Here is a 17,622-nt window from a genome sequence, read left to right as displayed (position 1 = left end):
CTGAAATTACAGAAAAATACACAAACTCATAGTAAAGCCCAGAAAAGTGAATTTTAAATAAAAACTAATAAAAATATAATAAAAACTAATTAAAATATACTAAAAACATACTAAAAACAATGCAAAAAAACGTATAAATTATCCGCTCATCAGTAGACAACTGGTAGTTGTCAATCAAAAAAAAAAAATCCCGGCAATGGTGCCAAAAACTTAGTGCGTAAATTAGGATTTCGCACAGCTTAATCGGTAAGTGCACCGGGTCATCCAAGTAATACCCTATGGTGAGTGATGGTCGATCCCACGAAGATTGTCGGATTGAGCAAGCAATGGTTATCAGGTTGGGCTTAGTCAGGTGAATCAAAAAGGGGTTTGGTGAGTTATAATTCGCATAAACAATAAACAAGAAAATAAAGAAAGCAAATAAGGGTTTGGTGTAAAAATAGTATGAGAAAACAATTAAGGCTTCGGAGATGTTTATCTTTCTGGTTTAAAATTTCTTTCCAACTATTTTAACAATGAACGATTCATTCTATGACAAACTGTAAATGTCTAAACCCTAATCTCTTAGTGATTTAGCTTCCTCTAACCTTCATTAACCTCCACTCTCGTGGTCACTTAATTCTGATTAGAGGGTGAACTTTAGAAAACTATTTTAGCGCCACGAAAACCCTAATCTCCCAAGACTAACAGGATTATATGTCACATATCCAAATTAGTTCATGCAATTAGCGATTTAAGAGGAATTTATTTTCAAGCTGTAGTTCAAGCGAGATAACTCTCTCGAGAATCACAAGAACTCATGTAGAAAATGGTCATACTCTCGTTCCACCCAGTTCATAAGATTAAGAACGAAAACAATCCTTAGAATTCAATCAAACATACATTAAAATAGAAGAATAATAGTTCTAATCCATAAAAATAAATAGAGCTCCTAACCTTAACCAAGGAGGTTTAGTTGCTCATAACTTACAGAGAAAATAGGTTTCTAAAAACATGCGACAGACTAACTGAGATGCGATGATCCCCTCTAAAGCGTGGATCTTATTCCTTATATACTAAATTAATTTGATTTGGAAATAAAATAAAGTAATAAATTCTAAACCTAAAAGATATTGTTTGTAAATGAAAATTACAAAAAGAAAATAAAATAAATCTAATAAATGCTAAATCCACTTGGAAGCCCAAAGAGAGAGTGAATTCGGACTGCTGATGGCGTTAAACACCAGTTTGGGCATTTAACGCCCCAAGGGGAGAATCAACACACTGGTTCTACGTCCCCTGCTAGCGCTAAATGCCAGGTTGGGCGTTTAGTGCCCTGGGGGTGGGGGAGTTCTGGCGCTGGTTCTGTCCCTCTTGGGCGCTAAATGCCAGGCTCAGTGTTTAGCGCCAGATTTGGCAGTGATTCCAAAAAAAAAGTATAAACTATTATATATAGTTGGAAAGCTCTAGAAGTTGGCTTTCCAACACCTTTAGAACCCCGTCAATTGGAACTCTGCAACTTAAGTTATTCTCGTTGGAATGCAAGGAGGCCAGGGGTTGACAGCATCTCAATATCCTTTCTTTGTTTTTGCACAAAACTCTGCCAAATTCACCCGAATTTCACCTGAAATCGTAAAAATACCAAAATAACTCAAAGTAGCATCCAAAGAGGATTTTTGCACTAAAATATAATAAAACTTAATAATTTCTAACTGAAAACAATTGGAAAATGAAGGAAAAAAAAGAGTATAAGATGCTCACGCATCAAGCTGAGATTTTGAGTTTCTTACCAAACTATTCAGATAGATTTGAAGATAATTCCGAGATGAACGCGTGGCAACAAACGGCTCGTCATCGGAGCTCAAGAACAAAAGTTATGGAGGATTGAAGTTGTGTGGAGTTAGGGTTTGGTTTGTTCTCACTCTTCTCCTTTACAACCGTGTCTCTCTTCTAAAACTGAAGGGATATGTTGAAATTTGTATGTGTGGAGAGTTTATATATCATGGTTTGGGCCTTGGGTCCAATATGGGCGCGATTCACTTGTTTTATCTCGTTTGGCCTAACTTTATGCCAAAACCTTTAAGATTAGTGTTTTAATTCGTATTCTAAATATTTTCACTTTCCCAAAATATGAATTTTAATTTCTTAATGTTCTTTGCTCATAATTAATTGTCTCACTTGTTGTACCAAACAGGTTTTAGCTAGTACGGGCCACTTCAACGCCAGCATGCTTTTTTCCTAAAAATATTTATATTATTGCGCTCAATTTAATTTTCTTAATTCAAATTCTATCTTTAAATTTCTAAATTATAAATTCTAATATTTTTTACGTATCCCAGACGTCTTAATCCCAATTTAGGCAGTTTTAATTAGTTATTTAATTAAATTTTTCCGAATTTTACACCTAGAACATACTTTTTATCGCTCTTGTAGTTTAGAAAGATTAGGTGAGTATAGAGGTTAGGCTAGTTTAGGTGCCAAATTAGGGACTTCTTGAATAAGTCAGGGCTTGAAATGTTGTATGCGTATCTAACTACTTCTAGGGATGTTCTAACTAAGATCTATGCTTTAATAATGGCTGGCCAATTAAATGTTGTTAACTGTTTGAGATGTATATAAGTATGATTTTTTTAACTATTTTATCTGTTATTGTTTGCAAATGGATTATGAATGATTCTTTTTATCAATCCAAATGTTTTAAAAAAAGTACCTCGCAAAATAATTATATTTTAACTACAAATCAGGCTCCTATAATAAATAATAGATAATAACTAGGAGAATAAGTTGGTAGTGCTCAGTTTTCGGTATGATCCAAACATACTGAAAATTGGATTGTTATAAACTGGATCATCGTTTCATTCTAAGGTGATACAAAAAATAATTATGGTGCATTTGGTTTGCGTTTTCATTTTCTATTTTTATTTTTAGTATTTTTTATTTTCTAAATTTTATGAAAGAAAAAATGAAAACAAAAGGTAAAAATAGAAAATAAAATTTTATTAATTTTATTTTTTTCACAAAATACATAAAACAGAAAATATTAAAAATAAAAATAAAAAATAAAAACGCAAACTAAACGCACCCTTAATAGTCCTAGTAATTATTACTAGATTATCGTTTCATAATTGTTTAAAAAAAACAATATGTAAGTTTACATAGAAGATTTACATTATTCTAAGGTGTTAAGATCCATAGAATGTCCAATCAGATAAAACATAAATATGCCTAACTAATAACTAATGACGGAGGACTGTTATAGTGTCGCGGGAGTATGTACTCCTCATCTAGCGCCCCATGAGTTCGTCCACGCTCTACTAGGGTTTCACTGCACCGCCTCCATGGTTACACCTTTCTTTGTCTTTTCTTCGTCAAAGTATTTTCTATCTTCTTCTATTTTTTTCTCTTAATTTCTTTCCCATTTAGTTCTCTAATTTTCGTTTCCTCTCCCAATTCATTCCTCTTTTAATTCATTCTAATTTCTAATTCACTCTTGCCATATATCTTATTTCTCTCTGGAATCATTAAATACCAATTCTAATTTTTTTCTACACCATGAGCAACAAATCAAAGACTCAAAACCCTCATATAATTGATAGTGATCAGGAGGATAATTTGATCATTTTAGCTTATGAAGATGTTTCCAAAGGAATAAAAGCCTGTACACAGAGCCTGTCTGGAAGGATTTTCTCAGATCGGATCTTTTCTGTAGGTACCATGGAAGGAGCTCTCTATGCAATATGGAATAAACCAGAAGGATTCAGAGTAATCGAAAAATCCAGGAACCAGTTTCAATTTTTCTTTGAGAATGACTCTGATGTGACTCGAATTGAGAGGGGTTCGCCTTGGTTATTCAAGAGTTTTGTTATTCATGTTTGCAGATAGAAGCAATCAATAAACGTGGAGGATAATCATATCTCTTCTTTTCCTGTATGGGTACAAATTTGGGGATTGCCTAAACAATACAAAATGCTTGAGGTTAGCCAAAAATTTGGTGGGAGACTTAGTCAAATTGAAGATGTTGCTCTATTTGAAGTTATAGGCAAAGGTACACGCATAGTGAAGGCTAAAGTGGAACTGAATGATGATAAAAGAGTGAGAGATACACTGAAACTGCTTGATCCTAATCAGAAAATGCTAGAAATTGGAGTACGCTATAAACGTATAGGTGTGTTCTGTACTTATTGTGCAAAATTGGGGCATGAATCTAAGAACTACCAATATTTTATTTATGATTCTGCCCAAAACAATATCAAGGAAGCTAGAGTTGGTGAATGGCTTAAGGTAGATCAAGCAGGTAGGCGTTTAACTGAAAAGAAAGCTTCCTTCAATCCTAACCAACCTCGGGATGGTACTATTCTAGCTCAACTGAAGAAAAAATCTCCACCTGCTTGGCTTTTTGATAGTTTCTCAAAAATGAGTGTGCAAGATGATCAGAAAAAATAGAATAATAAAAAATTGCTGCCAATTCGGGTTCTAGAGCAGAAAATGAGGGTGAATCAGAAAACACAGGTATGACTGCTGATACTAATTCTTCTTCTAATGCTTTATTGGAGATATCCTATCCCATGAATAATATCCAACACAATAACAACATTATATCCAAGCTTAGAAAGGAGAACAAAAAGCCAAACCTGAAACAACTTGCCAGAAAGTCTGTGATAGGTTTTCAAACGGAGGAGTGGAGGTAATGGTACTGAAGATATTTCAAAGAAAATTTGTCTCAATGATATTGTCTCTGATGCTATGACGGTGGAGGGTGCCAGCCTTCAAGTGGTACCCAAAGAATTATGAAACTGCTCTCGTGGAATTGTCGGGGTTTGGGGAGACCCCTGACAATCCACAATCTTAAAGGGATTTGCAAATCCTACTCCCCCGAGGTTGGTTTTATCTGTAAAACAAAAAATCAATCTCGATAAGTTGAAGAAAAACTAAGATATTATGGTTTCAAGGAATGGTTTATTGTGGATCCGGATGGATTATCAGGGGGTTTGGCAATGGCATAGAGGGATGGTTGCACTGTTCAGATTTTACAGCATGGTAGATTCTTCATTGCGGCATTAGTTCTGACAGCTGGTTCTAATGATCCCTATGGTGTTCTAGGTGTTTATCTCAGTTCAAATAATCAACATAGAATGGCTCAGTTTGCTGAATTAACTTCAGTCACCCAACAGTTCAATGGTAAGGTTGTGTTAACGGGTGATTTTAATGCCATTTCTAATCAATTGGAGAAAGCAGGTGGGGGTGCTAAATCTTCTTCTTCTATTGAAACCTTTAACAGTTTTATTGATGATAATTCCCTGATTGATATTAGTATGGTCAGAAGACCATTCACTTGGTCGAATAGACAGAGTGGTGATGAGTTGATACAGGAAAGACTGGACCGATTCTTGGTAGGAGTTGATTGGCAGCAACTCTATCCCAATGCAACAGTTCTTAGACTGTCAGAATCAGGGTCGGATCACTCCCCTCTTCTCTTAGATTCAAATCCGAGACCTAAGAGATCTAAACGGCGATTCAAATTCTAAGAAAGATGGTGTTCCAATGATGAAATAAGGCAGATTGTTATAGAGGTTTGGCACGAACAGATTGATGGTTCAGCCATGTATATCCTAGCTCAAAAAATAAAGCGTTGTCGGCATAAGATTGTCAGATGGCAGCAAGAACACAAATCTAATTCAAAAGTGGAGATTAATTTACTACAGTCTAAATTAAAGGAACTTCGTTTAGCAGGAATTCATGGAGGCATCATTTTAGAAATAGAGGACAAGCTTGAAAAAGGATTGCAAAATGAGGATTCTTATTGGAAAGATAAGTCTAGAGTCAAATGGCTCAAATCCGGCGATCAGAATACAGCTTTCTTCCATCAGAAATTTAAAAATCGAACCCGAAGGAATAAAATTTGGCAACTAACTGCCAGTGATGGTGAAGTGGCTACTTCAAATGTTGGTATTGCTTCCGTGGCTGATTCTTATTTCAAGAACATCTTTTCCTCTACTTGTCATGAGAACCCTGAACCGTAGGCTTCAAAGACCAGTGACTATGGAGAAAGTGAAACGTGCAACATTTAGCATTCATCCTCAAAGTGCTCCAAGAGATGATGGTATGACAGCAAAATTTTTTCAAAGGTTTTGGAACATACTCAGTGGTGATGTGTTTCGAGCAGTTAAGAGCTTCTTTTCAGGGGGTAGAATTTTGAAGGGTTTTAACCACACTCAGATATGTCTTATTCCTAAGATTTCTGATGCTAAAGATATGACTCAAGTAAGACCAATAAGCCTATCCTCATTCTTTTACAAGATTATCTCTAAAGTATTTGTACATAGACTTCAGGGTATGATGAATAGACTAATTAGCCCTATGCAGAGTGCTTTTATTAAAGGCAGATTAATCTCTGATAATATCCTAATTGCTCACGAGTGTATGCATTACTTGAAGAACAAAAAAAGGGGACTCGAAAATGAAATGGCGCTAAAATTAGATATGAGTAAAGCATATGACAGGGTGGAATGGCACTTCCTTTGGTTTATATTGGAGAAGTTTGGTTTTAACTCCCGGTAGATCATGTGGATTCGAGAATTAGTGACAACTGTTTCTTATTCTATTATTGTGGAAGGACAACCCTATGGTTTCTTCAAACCAAATAGAGGTTTTCGACAAGGAGATCCTCTATCTCCCTATCTTTTTTTTTCTGTGCAGAAGGTCTCTCCTTCTTGCTACACAAGGCAGAACAAAATAGACTAATTCATGGTCTTCAGATACACAGGCGATATCCCAAGGTCAACCACCTCCTCTTTGCTGATGATTCCATCTTATTCTGTAAGGCTAATCCTAAAGCATGTTTAAGCATCCTGTATTTATTAAATTCTTATGAAAGTATTAGTGGCTAGAGGGTAAATCTTAATAAATCTACTGTATTCTTTAGCCACAACATTCCCTCCACTACTCATACACTACTGGCTAACTCTATGAATATTAATCATATTGGGGCTCAAGATAAATACCTTAGTTTGCCTTCTACAGTCTCTAAATCGAAAAAGGCTTCTTTTAGTATGATCAAAGAGAAGGTTCGGAAAAGAATCCAAGGGTAGAAGCATAATGTTCTATCGTCAGGTGGTAGACATGTATTGCTTAAGATAGTGGGAGAAGCTATTCCTATTTATACATTGTCTTGCTTCAAGTTGCCTAATGGTTTAAATTCGGAAATTCACTCTCTAATTTCTCAGTTCTGGTGGGGACAAAAAGGTTCTGAAAGGCAGATGGCTTAGATTAGCTGGGACACTTTGACTCGCCCACGAAGAGAAGGAGGCCTTGGATTTAAAGATCTCAGAATCCAAAATCTGGCGCTTTTAGGCAAACAATTTAGGTGACTCGTAACACAGCCTACTTCCCTATTATCCAAAATCCTAAGAGGTAAATACTTTAGCAATGGTAATGCTATAACGGCAGAAATTGGAGTGTTACCTTCTTGGGGATGGAGGAGCATACTGGAAGGCCGAAAGATTGTTGAAAAAAGGCCTTAATTGGGCTGTGGGTACTAGAGAGAATATTCGAACCTTTGAGGATCCTTGGCTGCCTCTTCCGTATCCTTTAATGATTTCTGACATGCCAAACAGACAGGCTATTTCTGAGTTGGTTCCAAGAGTTAAAGATCTAATTACTGAAGATAGGAATTGGAATCAGAATCTCATTCAAGAATTATTTTCCAAGACGTTGCAAACATGATTTTGTCAGTTAAAATTCAGCAGAGTATGGACAAATTGCAATGGAATTTGAACAAATCCAAGCAATATGATATAGCTTCAGGTTATAGAATTGGCTATTTATTTTACCATCCGCCTCTGGAGCTTTGCCCTAATTATATGCATCAGAAAAAGCCGTAGATTGATCTATGGAAGTTGAACTTGCCTCACAAAATTAAACTATTTATCTAGAAAGCTCTCCATGGGGGCTTCCAGTGCTTGCTCAGATTCATCACCGCATCTCATCTATATCACCAATATGCCCCTGCTGTCATGAAGCAACGAAAACAGTCACTCATTGTTTGATCGATTGCTCTAGAATTAAAGATGTATGGTCTCAGAGTTATCTTTGTGACTATCTTCCCCCTCAGAGTCCTAACGACTTTTGGACATGGTGGACTGCATCAACAGAGATGCTTAACCCGTTGAAAAATGCTGACTGTAATTCTCAATTGCTTGCCATCATTTGCTGGAACTGTTGGAAAGCTCACAACCATTTGATTTTTGAAGGTTCTACTTCAATGCCGTCTGCCATTCTAGCAAGCTCTGTCAAGTTGCTCCGTAAAATCCAAAGAACTCCCAGTTTAGGTCGTCTTCTCCATGAGGCAAACTCTTAGTTTCATTCAATTTGATTTATCATTCTTTCTTCTTTAAGATTTTTTTTTTCATTTTTCGACCACGTGCCGTTGGATGAATACCTTCAGTGTAGTGTTTTTGGAAAATCCCCAACTTTTGTTATACTGTCCTACTTTTGAACATCTTTGTATTTTATTTTTCAATAATTAATGAAATATAACCTACTATCTTAAAAAAAAAAACTAATGACATAGCTTCTAATTAATTTAAGATGTTTGCTATGGTGCCTAAAAAATATTGTCTAATTACTAAAATAGGTAAGATAATTAATTTTAAATGTAAAAGTATAAGTATAAAAGTTTAAAAATTTTAAATATTTTAAAATTACTATAAAAAATAATTTAGACAAAAATTAAACACCAAACAAAAGACACCATAAAATTAACCTTAACCTTAATTTAATCAACCCCTTCTAATCTTAAAAATCACCCTACCATCCACTAGCTCCTGATGACAATAGTACCACTGCTACTAAATGATCCTCAAACTTTAAACGAACACTTGTTAATCAGATATTTCTCTAATACAAATCTACATTTGCAGATTTTTCCCTCCATCTATACCAAAAGAAATAAAGAATTGGGCTATATATTCATCAAATTAGAACTTGAAAGGAACCATTAGGTTAACACTTGACGGGGCAGTTTAGGAACTTGGCCGGTACGGTATTTCACTATTTCTCGGTTGACTAAACACAGGAAAACAAAAATTATAATAGTAAATAATAAACAATAAAAAAATCCTGTAAGCACATCGAAAACGGAAAGGACGGTGCAACTGGTGGAGAGAGAGAGAGAGAGAGAGAGAGAGAGAGCGCCTTCTTTTGTAGCTGCAAGGATTGAACTTGAAGCGAAGTGCAAGTTGATTCGCAGTGTGTGAAGCAAAATTTGATGCCTGAAAATACCATTTGAAGAAGAAATAGAAAATAAAAGAAAACGTGAGTTCGTGTTTTCCCTTTAATTGTCATTTTTCATATGCAAAAATGGAGCTTTCCCTTTGGTCCCTAGTTGAATCGTAGCTTCAGCTTTCGAATTGGAGCATTTAGGTAAGAAAGTTTTGTCCTTTTTCTTGTTTTCCTCTTATTGAGTAGCTTCTAGCTAAGATTCAGTTTCATATTATGTCCCTTTTTAGGTTCTTTCATTATATGTTTGATAAAATATTATTATTTTCTTTCCTTATATTGTTTTGGGTTTTGTTCTTTTGTATACTTTATTGTGAGGTTCGGATATTTAAGTTACAACCCCAGATTTTTAATCTTGTGGCGTTGAATGGATTCTTCTGTTTAAGGATTAATCTTGATTATGACCAAATCTAATAAATTAAGTTCGTTCTTAGTTTATTTTGTAAATTTGGATTTGATATTGTGTTTTGTAATGGTCTATGCTTGGATGTTACTAGCAATTCTGACTTTGAATCTACGATAGCTAGTTCATTGAGCCCTAGCGCAATTGGCTTTCTAAGTTTATTGTTCTTATGATAAAAACGAAATTCAAAACATTCGAATTTGAACTTCAGAGGCTAAATGAATGCAGAGCTTGCAAGTATTCAGAAGTTGATACAGTATTTTATAGCTTCAGAACTAGACGTGTTACTTGCTTAGTTTACTGGAGGACTTAACAAGGTTTTCACGGGCTCTGCAGATCTCAGTGATGCCTGGTTATTCCAGCCAGAAGCCTTTAGCACCATGGAAGGGCATTAGAAACACCGTCGGATGTGATTTGATCTGTGTGTTTGGAATGCTATAATTTACTTGTATCTTCTCATGGATCGGGTTGCTTTTGTTTGACAAATCCTATACATTAATGAACTAATTTTGACATACTTAATTGCCTATTTATAAAATAAAACCAACTTAATTCCATTTTAATGAGCTCTAACCACTTGATTTAATTGTTAAAATAATTTATATCCCAATTTTAATGAGCAGGTCAAAACAATAGGCAGGTCAAAACAATAGTTTTAGTTTCAAATTTAATAATTTACTGATAAGAGTTTTATACCGAATAGTATGAGTTCACTGCTCCAAATCCATCATTTATATCTTTTAGCTAAATCTGCAGGGTGCTATTATATATGGCTTTGCCGCTGTTCTTTATCTAGCTTGACAAATATTAAACTTCTTGTCTTAAATGCTGTGGTGTTTACTGGTTGTTGCTTCTACATTTAAATTTGCATTTTGGGGGGAAGGGAGTATATGGTCAATGTTGCCGTTGCAGATAATACTTCTTAAATTTCTATATGACAACTAAGAGTGGTCAATGTTACTAAAATTTCTAAACCTTTTTCTTCTTGTTGTTGTTGTTGTTGTTTTTTTTTTTTTTTTTTTTAATGTATAGAGGAAGATGCTGTGATGGAACCGTCAGGATTCCAGAGAACTCTTATGAGCAATAGCATGGAACCTAGAAATGAATTCCACCATGGATCACACTCAGTAACACATGACCGTATGGATGGCAGTAATACTAACAGAAGACCACCTGACCTCAATAAATCAGAAGTTAAACCTGTACTTAATTACTCCATTCAGACGGGTGAGGAATTTGCACTTGAATTTATGAGAGATAGGGTGAATCTTGGGAAACCTGTATTTTCAAATGTTGGTGATTCCAATTATACAACGGGATATATGGAGCTGCAAGGCATGTTAGGCATTGGTCATGCTGGATCTGGAAGTGGATCAGACATCTCTATGCTCTCAGTGGTTGACAAATATCCAAAAGAGTTTGATAAAATAAACACATCAATATATGGGGACAGAAGTAATTATGGGTCCATTCGATCAATACCAACTACTTCATTGAATCAAGACAATAGACAATTTGTGCATAGATATGGCTCTTCTCGAGGTTATGATAGCTCATTGTTGATGATGAAGTTTCTTTGCAGCTTTGGTGGTAGAATATTACCACGACCTAGTGATGGAAAGCTAAGGTATGTTGGAGGTGATACACGTATTCTTCGCATAAGAAAGGACATTACTTGGCAGGAGCTTATGCATAAAGCATTGTTAATCTATAGTCAGGTTCAAGTAATCAAGTATCAGCTTCCTGGGGAAGATCTTGATGCTCTGGTATCGGTATCATCTGACGAGGATTTGCAGAATATGATGGAGGAATGCACTCATCTACAAGATAGAGAAGGAACGCAGAAGCTTAGGATGTTTTTGTTCTCAATCAGTGATTTGGAGGATGCTCAGTTTGGTCTTGGTAGCATGGGGGATGATTCTGAGGTCCAGTATGTTGTTGCTGTTAATGGAATGGACTTGGGATCAAGGAGAAACTCAACCCTGATTGGTGTCGGCTTTTCAGCAGATGTTGTGCATGAATTGGATGGACAAACTATTGAGAGGGAGACCAATAGAGTTGCTGTAGAATCTGAAGGTGTTAGCAATGTTCCCTTGACTAACAAATTTGACTTGCCTTTGAATAGTCAGTCTTCGCAACCAGTGCTATCCACAGCCCCAAATTCCTATGAAACCTATCCTCTGTTTCACAGTGACCAAATGATGCACCATGAGGAGGTGAGAGGTCAATATGGCCTTAATCCTGCTTATATGCCTGTTGTTGGAGAGACTCCTATTACAATGCCCACTACCCAGGTGGTTATTAATCCACAAGGGGTTTTGAATGACATCTATCCACCTAGTGGATTACAAGTCCAAAGTCCAGAAATACCTACAACTCTGATGGCAAATACTTCAATTCAACAAGGAAGCGACCCTGGGAAAGCTTTCTCATTAGAAACACCACTTCCAGCTCCTGTGCAACTGTTTGATGGTTACCCAAAAAATAATCTTCCTGAAGCATCAGTTGCAGTTAATGTGCCAGACGGGTATTCATTGCCTCCAACTAAAAAGGACCAGCTTCAGGATGATGAAGTGGCTTCGTCTACTTCTAGGAGCACCTTTGGTCCAACTTACGTTGATTCTCACTCCAATGCAGTTGACTTGAGTTGTCTTCACCCTCCTCCTCTTCCCAAAAGAGTTTACTATTCAGAAAGAATTCCAAGGGAGCAAATAGAGTTGCTGAATCGGTCTTCAAAGTCAGATGATGCACATGGTTCTCAGTTTAATGTGTCAGAATTACTTTCTGAAGTTAACCCGACAGAATTACTGACAGAATCTGGTGAAAACTTGCATGATGGAAATCTGTCTAATCTAACTGAGTATTCGAAGGTCGTAGCAAAGCCCTTGCAATCAGACGGCATTACAATTGATAATGGGGCTGTTAAACATCAAAAGCAATTGCCTGATGCAAGCGGTCAGCTGAAGTCAAAGTTGAGTGAGCATGTAAAGCCCGAGTTGAAGCAGGTGTTGGCAAATAGTGAAGGAATCATAGATGCAGTAAATAAGGATAACGTTCCTCAGTTGGAAAGTGAAATTAATAGTAAGGATAACCATAACAAAGCCCTGCTTGGTGAGAAGAAGGGTAGTAAGTCAGACTTAACTACTTTGCAACAGGTTCCTTCTGTTAAGCAGCTTGAGGATCCAGCATCAAATCTTCCAGATATCGATTGGGGTGGTGTTTCTGTGAAGGACTCTAAGGATGATTCTGTTGTGCAAGGATTGCCTGTTTCTGTAAATGGGAATGCTACGACCAATGGTGATTCACAGCATTATCCTTCAAATGTTTCCAAAGAAGGACAAGGTGACATTCTTATTGATATTGATGATCGATTTCCCCGTGAATTGCTTACAGATATGTATTCTAAAGCTTTACTGGAAGAAAGTTCCTCTGGTCGGCATCCTTTAACCTCAGATGGAGTGGGTCTAAGCATAAATATGGAAAATCATGAACCTAAACATTGGTCATATTTTCATAAACTGGCACAAGAAGGGTTAGATAATGTGTCCCTTATTGACCAGGATCATGATTTTTCAGGTGAGATGGGAAAGGTGGAAGAAGATAATAGAACTCAACATGTTACGCCTCTAACAGCTGAAGAAAAATATCAGAATGACTTAGATGGAAGAATTGGAACAGAAACGGCTGTTCCTGAGTCAAACTATGATCATTCCCAATTGAATGACGCTGAAAGTATGCAGTTTGATGCTATGATGGAAAATGCAAGGGCACAAGAGTCAGAATTTGAGGTGTGGTTTTAATTATTTTGGTTTCCAAATCTTTTTAAATATACTTATCTGCTGACAGAAGTCCTTGTTGCTTTAACTTAGGATGCATTGGTTGAAGCAAGAAAGAGTGTTCTGCCTCCGCTTGATCCTTCTTTAGGGGATATTGATATGAGTGGCGTGCAGGTAAGATGCTGATTCTTGAATGTGAAATGTTTCTTTTCTGCTGTGACCTTTCTCTTGGGGGTCTGGCCAGACAGTAATTAAAAATGATTTTGTTAAAGAATTTCCATAAGGCCAGTCTTTACATGGATCAAAATGATGCTATACTACTCTATTGTGAACCAAAATCATGTTCAAACCATTTATATTTAAATTTCTTTTTGTTGATTTCCTGTATAATTTTATTGGTTTCCCTTTACCGTTACCTTTACCTATGGGATTTCCCTCCCTCTGATCCTCATTTAGAAGTTGATTCAAAATAAGTTTTCTGATATTTGGTTGTTTGTATATAATCAACATTATGAGTGTAGTAATCATAAAAATTAGTTGCGATAGGAATGGTTATTAAGTTGCGGTAAACATATTTTGACATGTGGATCAAGGATAATTCTACAGATAATTCAATCAAATTCTTCACTGGTCTTTTTCTGCCTCATTTGAATTTGAAGTATAGTTCTCTGATTATTTAGATCTTTCGTATATCTTTTGCAATATTCAAAGGCCTCAGATATATGATTTCATTGCCTTGGTTGAACACTGGCTGGGACGGTGGGACCCATTCCCAGTTCATATAGTTTATTGTTCATTTTTTCTTATGCAATTTGTAGGTAATAATGAATGAAGATCTTGAAGAGCTTAAGGAACTGGGTTCTGGTACCTTCGGGACTGTGTATCATGGAAAATGGCGAGGAACTGATGTCGCAATTAAAAGAATAAAGAAAAGCTGTTTCACTGGTCGTTCATCTGAGCAAGAGAGACTGGTAACTTAATAAATTTAATATATGTTGGATTTGATGCACTATTTCTGGTTCCTTTCTCTTCTTAATATATATATATATATATATATTAACAATGAAGTAGTTGATTACTGTTATTTTTTCTTTCTGTCTGCTAGACTTATTTGAACTTGCTTCAGTCATAAATGATAGATATTTAGGAACATTTGAAATGATATTTGGTTTGTTTCTCAGACTGTAGAATTCTGGCGGGAAGCTGACATTCTTTCCAAGCTTCATCATCCAAATGTGGTAGCATTTTATGGTGTAGTCCAGGATGGACCAGGTGGAACGATGGCCACTGTTACAGAGTTCATGGTGGATGGTTCCCTTAGGCATGTATTACTTCGTAAGGATAGGTAATCAAATGATAGAGAGTTTTGGTATTTCTAATTTTTTTTTCTTTTATTTTTATTTTAAAAGATATACAGTGGCTGGGATGCATTGGTTTTATTCGTTGTATTAATTTTAGTTAAAGTATTATGCAGTGTTATTGCAGTTAACATTTATACAGCATTTTTGTTTATTTTATATAAATGTCATGTCCTAATAACAACTCCTGTCACATTATGAAGGCATCTATTTACATTTCCATTAATGTTGCTTTATAGTTTTGTATCTTCCAAAGTTAGTTGAGTTTATGGTATCATACAGTGTATGGTCATGAATCCATGTTTTCCTAATGGAGTTGGCTCTAAGGACCCGAGCATGATTTTTCATTGTAGGTATCTTGATCGTCGCAAGAGACTGATTATTGCAATGGATGCAGCTTTTGGAATGGAATATTTGCACTCAAAGAATATTGTGCATTTTGACTTAAAATGTGATAATTTGCTTGTTAACTTAAAAGATCCTTTAAGGCCAATATGCAAGGTAGAAATGCTGGGAATTTTGTCCAACTTTCTATGAACTTAAAATGTTCATTATTCATTATTTAGTAGAAATGCTGAGAAGACTCGTAAATTTTCTTTCCCAGGTTGGTGATTTTGGCTTGTCAAAAATCAAACGGAACACATTGGTGTCTGGTGGTGTACGGGGGACTCTACCCTGGATGGCACCGGAGCTCCTGAACGGTAGCAGCAACAAGGTCTCAGAAAAGGTTCGATTTTAACTTGTCTCTAATTACTAATTAGATACTTTTTCTACAAAAAACATGATGAATTAATGAAACCGTCATCATCTCACTTAGCAAAAGTCTTTTCCGTTTGGTATTTTTATACATGAGAGTTGTCCTATTTATTCATTATTATTATAATTTTGAAAATCTTGCCTTCTTAATGGGTTCTTGGATTTTTCCCCCTCAGTAATTTTGGAAATCAGTGTCTTGAAATTAAAATTTTCATTTCTTTATGCATCTCTGTTTTTCTTTAACACTTTGTTGGAGTAATTTGCAGTCTATATTAATTTTGTTTTGCAGGTTGACGTGTTTTCATTTGGCATTGTATTATGGGAGATTCTAACGGGCGAGGAGCCATATGCAAATATGCACTATGGTGCAATTATAGGTACGGTCTATTCCTATGCTCCTTCTATCTTGTCTGTGTTGGAAGCTGAACGAGAGTCTTGGTGCACCCTCTTGAAATATGTTTCAATTTGAGTAACAACGATGTTTTAGTTGTATGGTAAAACTGCAGGGGAAATTACTCAAATTACACATGGAACTTATCATGAAAGTTTCACCCTAAGGGTGTCTGTCTTTGGATCACATATGGAGTTAATCTATGAAAAATTCCTGCCTCATTTTTGCACCTGACGGAACACACCCTTAGGGTTAATTTAGGCGAGGGGAAGACTGGTCTTTAGAAAATAAGTAGCATATACCTTATGAAAAAGAAAAGTATGCCGACAATGGTTTTAACTGCAAATTTGCCAAAAGATATATGATTAGTTGTAGATACAGGATTATGAACAAGATAAGAACTTTCATAGTGTTGGGTCAAGTTGTTTGTACCTATTTACATTGATGATATTCCTGTGGTTATTTAAAGTTCTTCTAGATTTTACCCTTTTTGCCACCTATTATGTATGTAATCTTCTTTTTATATTGGCAAATAATGTTCTACCTTTCAATGCAGGTGGAATTGTGAATAACACATTGAGGCCAACAATTCCAAGTTATTGTGATAATGAATGGAGAACACTGATGGAGCAATGTTGGGCGCCTAACCCTGCAGCTCGGCCTTCCTTCACTGAAATTGCGAGTCGGCTGCGTGTAATGTCGGCAGCAGCTAGCCAAACCAAAACACAGGGCCACAAGGCTTCTAAGTGATTCATGTTGATACTGATGCTGACTTTGATCCCCCACTCTTACACCAAAATATTGTCTTTGATAATGTTAAATTTTATTCATTGTATTATATTGTACTGTACTCCAAGGAAGCATATTACACTAGGGGCAATCCTCTATATTTTAAGGGAGGAAGGATTACAGTGTAAGAGTATTAAAAAACAGCTACAAACTTCGACCAAGGTTCTTGGCAGATGCTAGCATAATTTAACATGTACAATGAATTTTTCATTTACATCTACCCCGTCTCCGTACTCTTGAATTCATTCCCAGACAAAAAGAATTTCAGTCATTGAAACATCAATACCAGAAGCTAAGGGCTGTTCTGACAACGAGTTTTTTTTTTTAATGATTAGAAATCTATTTATTATATATTACTAATTCTAAAATCAAAATATGACTAATGTTATTTTCTTATTGCAATTGAAGAGGAATTTTTTCTTCCAAAATTAACTTCTTTTCTTCTCTTTCTCTTTCTTTCATCTATTTTGTCTTTGTTAGTGTTTTACTCAAATTTTTGTTCCATTGTTAACAACAAATAAATCAACAATTTTCGAGTTTTGTTTCACAATCTTAATTCAAGGAGCGGAAACGACTCCTTTTGTGGGTGTCTCAAAATCTCAATTGTAGTTTCGAAAGTAAAATTAAAGATAAAAAGGAAAACATACAAGGTGCCGGAGGCAAAGTAAAATGCAGAAATTAAAACAAACAGAAAATTAAAAAGAAGATGAAAGAAGAAACATGAACGTAAAAGAGAAAAAGACATAATCACGTAAAAGTAAAGAAATTTTATTAATAAAAACTGAAAGAAAGCAAAGTACAAGTGTTTGAGTTCAGAGGAATTACTTAAGATTCCCAATTTTACTCTGTGATGCCAAGGGGCTGAGAGCGTTTTGGGTCTCTAAGTGTTTTCCA

At 35.7% G+C, this 17,622-nt stretch overlaps 1 protein-coding gene across 4 annotated transcripts; it reads left to right on the top strand.

Annotated features, from left to right (window-relative positions):
- The first annotated feature begins 8,976 nt into the window (after positions 1-8,976).
- On the top strand, positions 8,977-16,948 carry LOC107612803 (RAF-like serine/threonine-protein kinase 20). Of its 4 annotated transcripts, none has more exons than XM_088496013.1 (10): positions 9,071-9,399; positions 10,691-13,000; positions 13,235-13,446; positions 13,528-13,608; positions 14,253-14,405; positions 14,616-14,779; positions 15,146-15,293; positions 15,397-15,519; positions 15,838-15,925; positions 16,496-16,948. In XM_088496013.1, the coding sequence occupies exons 2-10, from the start codon at positions 10,705-10,707 to the stop codon at positions 16,687-16,689; spliced, it is 3,459 nt and encodes a 1,152-aa protein (XP_088352139.1). In that variant the 5' UTR covers positions 9,071-9,399; positions 10,691-10,704; the 3' UTR covers positions 16,690-16,948. The 4 variants fall into 4 exon arrangements, with proteins under 4 accessions (XP_088352138.1, XP_088352139.1, XP_088352137.1 ...); XM_088496014.1 differs by having other exon boundaries at positions 9,094-9,291; XM_088496012.1 differs by having other exon boundaries at positions 8,977-9,291; positions 10,691-13,446.
- Positions 16,949-17,622: the final 674 nt, after the last annotated feature.

This window comes from Arachis ipaensis, chromosome B8, assembly GCF_059453495.1.
Source record: "Arachis ipaensis isolate K30076 ecotype BB chromosome B8, ASM5945349v1, whole genome shotgun sequence".
Taxonomy (NCBI): Eukaryota; Viridiplantae; Streptophyta; class Magnoliopsida; order Fabales; family Fabaceae; genus Arachis; species Arachis ipaensis.
The sequence above is the reverse complement of the archived record's forward strand: the minus strand, read 5'-3'. Positions and strand labels throughout refer to the sequence as shown.

Bases quoted from the DNA above. Each gene is read 5' to 3' on its own strand.
- LOC107612803 (XM_088496012.1), top strand. From the start codon at position 10,705: ATGGAACCGTCAGGATTCCAGAGAACTCTTATGAGCAATAGCATGGAA. The intron at 14,780-15,145 runs GTAATCAAATGA...TTTTCATTGTAG, and splicing joins GTATTACTTCGTAAGGATAG to GTATCTTGATCGTCGCAAGA. The intron at 15,294-15,396 runs GTAGAAATGCTG...TTTCTTTCCCAG, and splicing joins CTTTAAGGCCAATATGCAAG to GTTGGTGATTTTGGCTTGTC.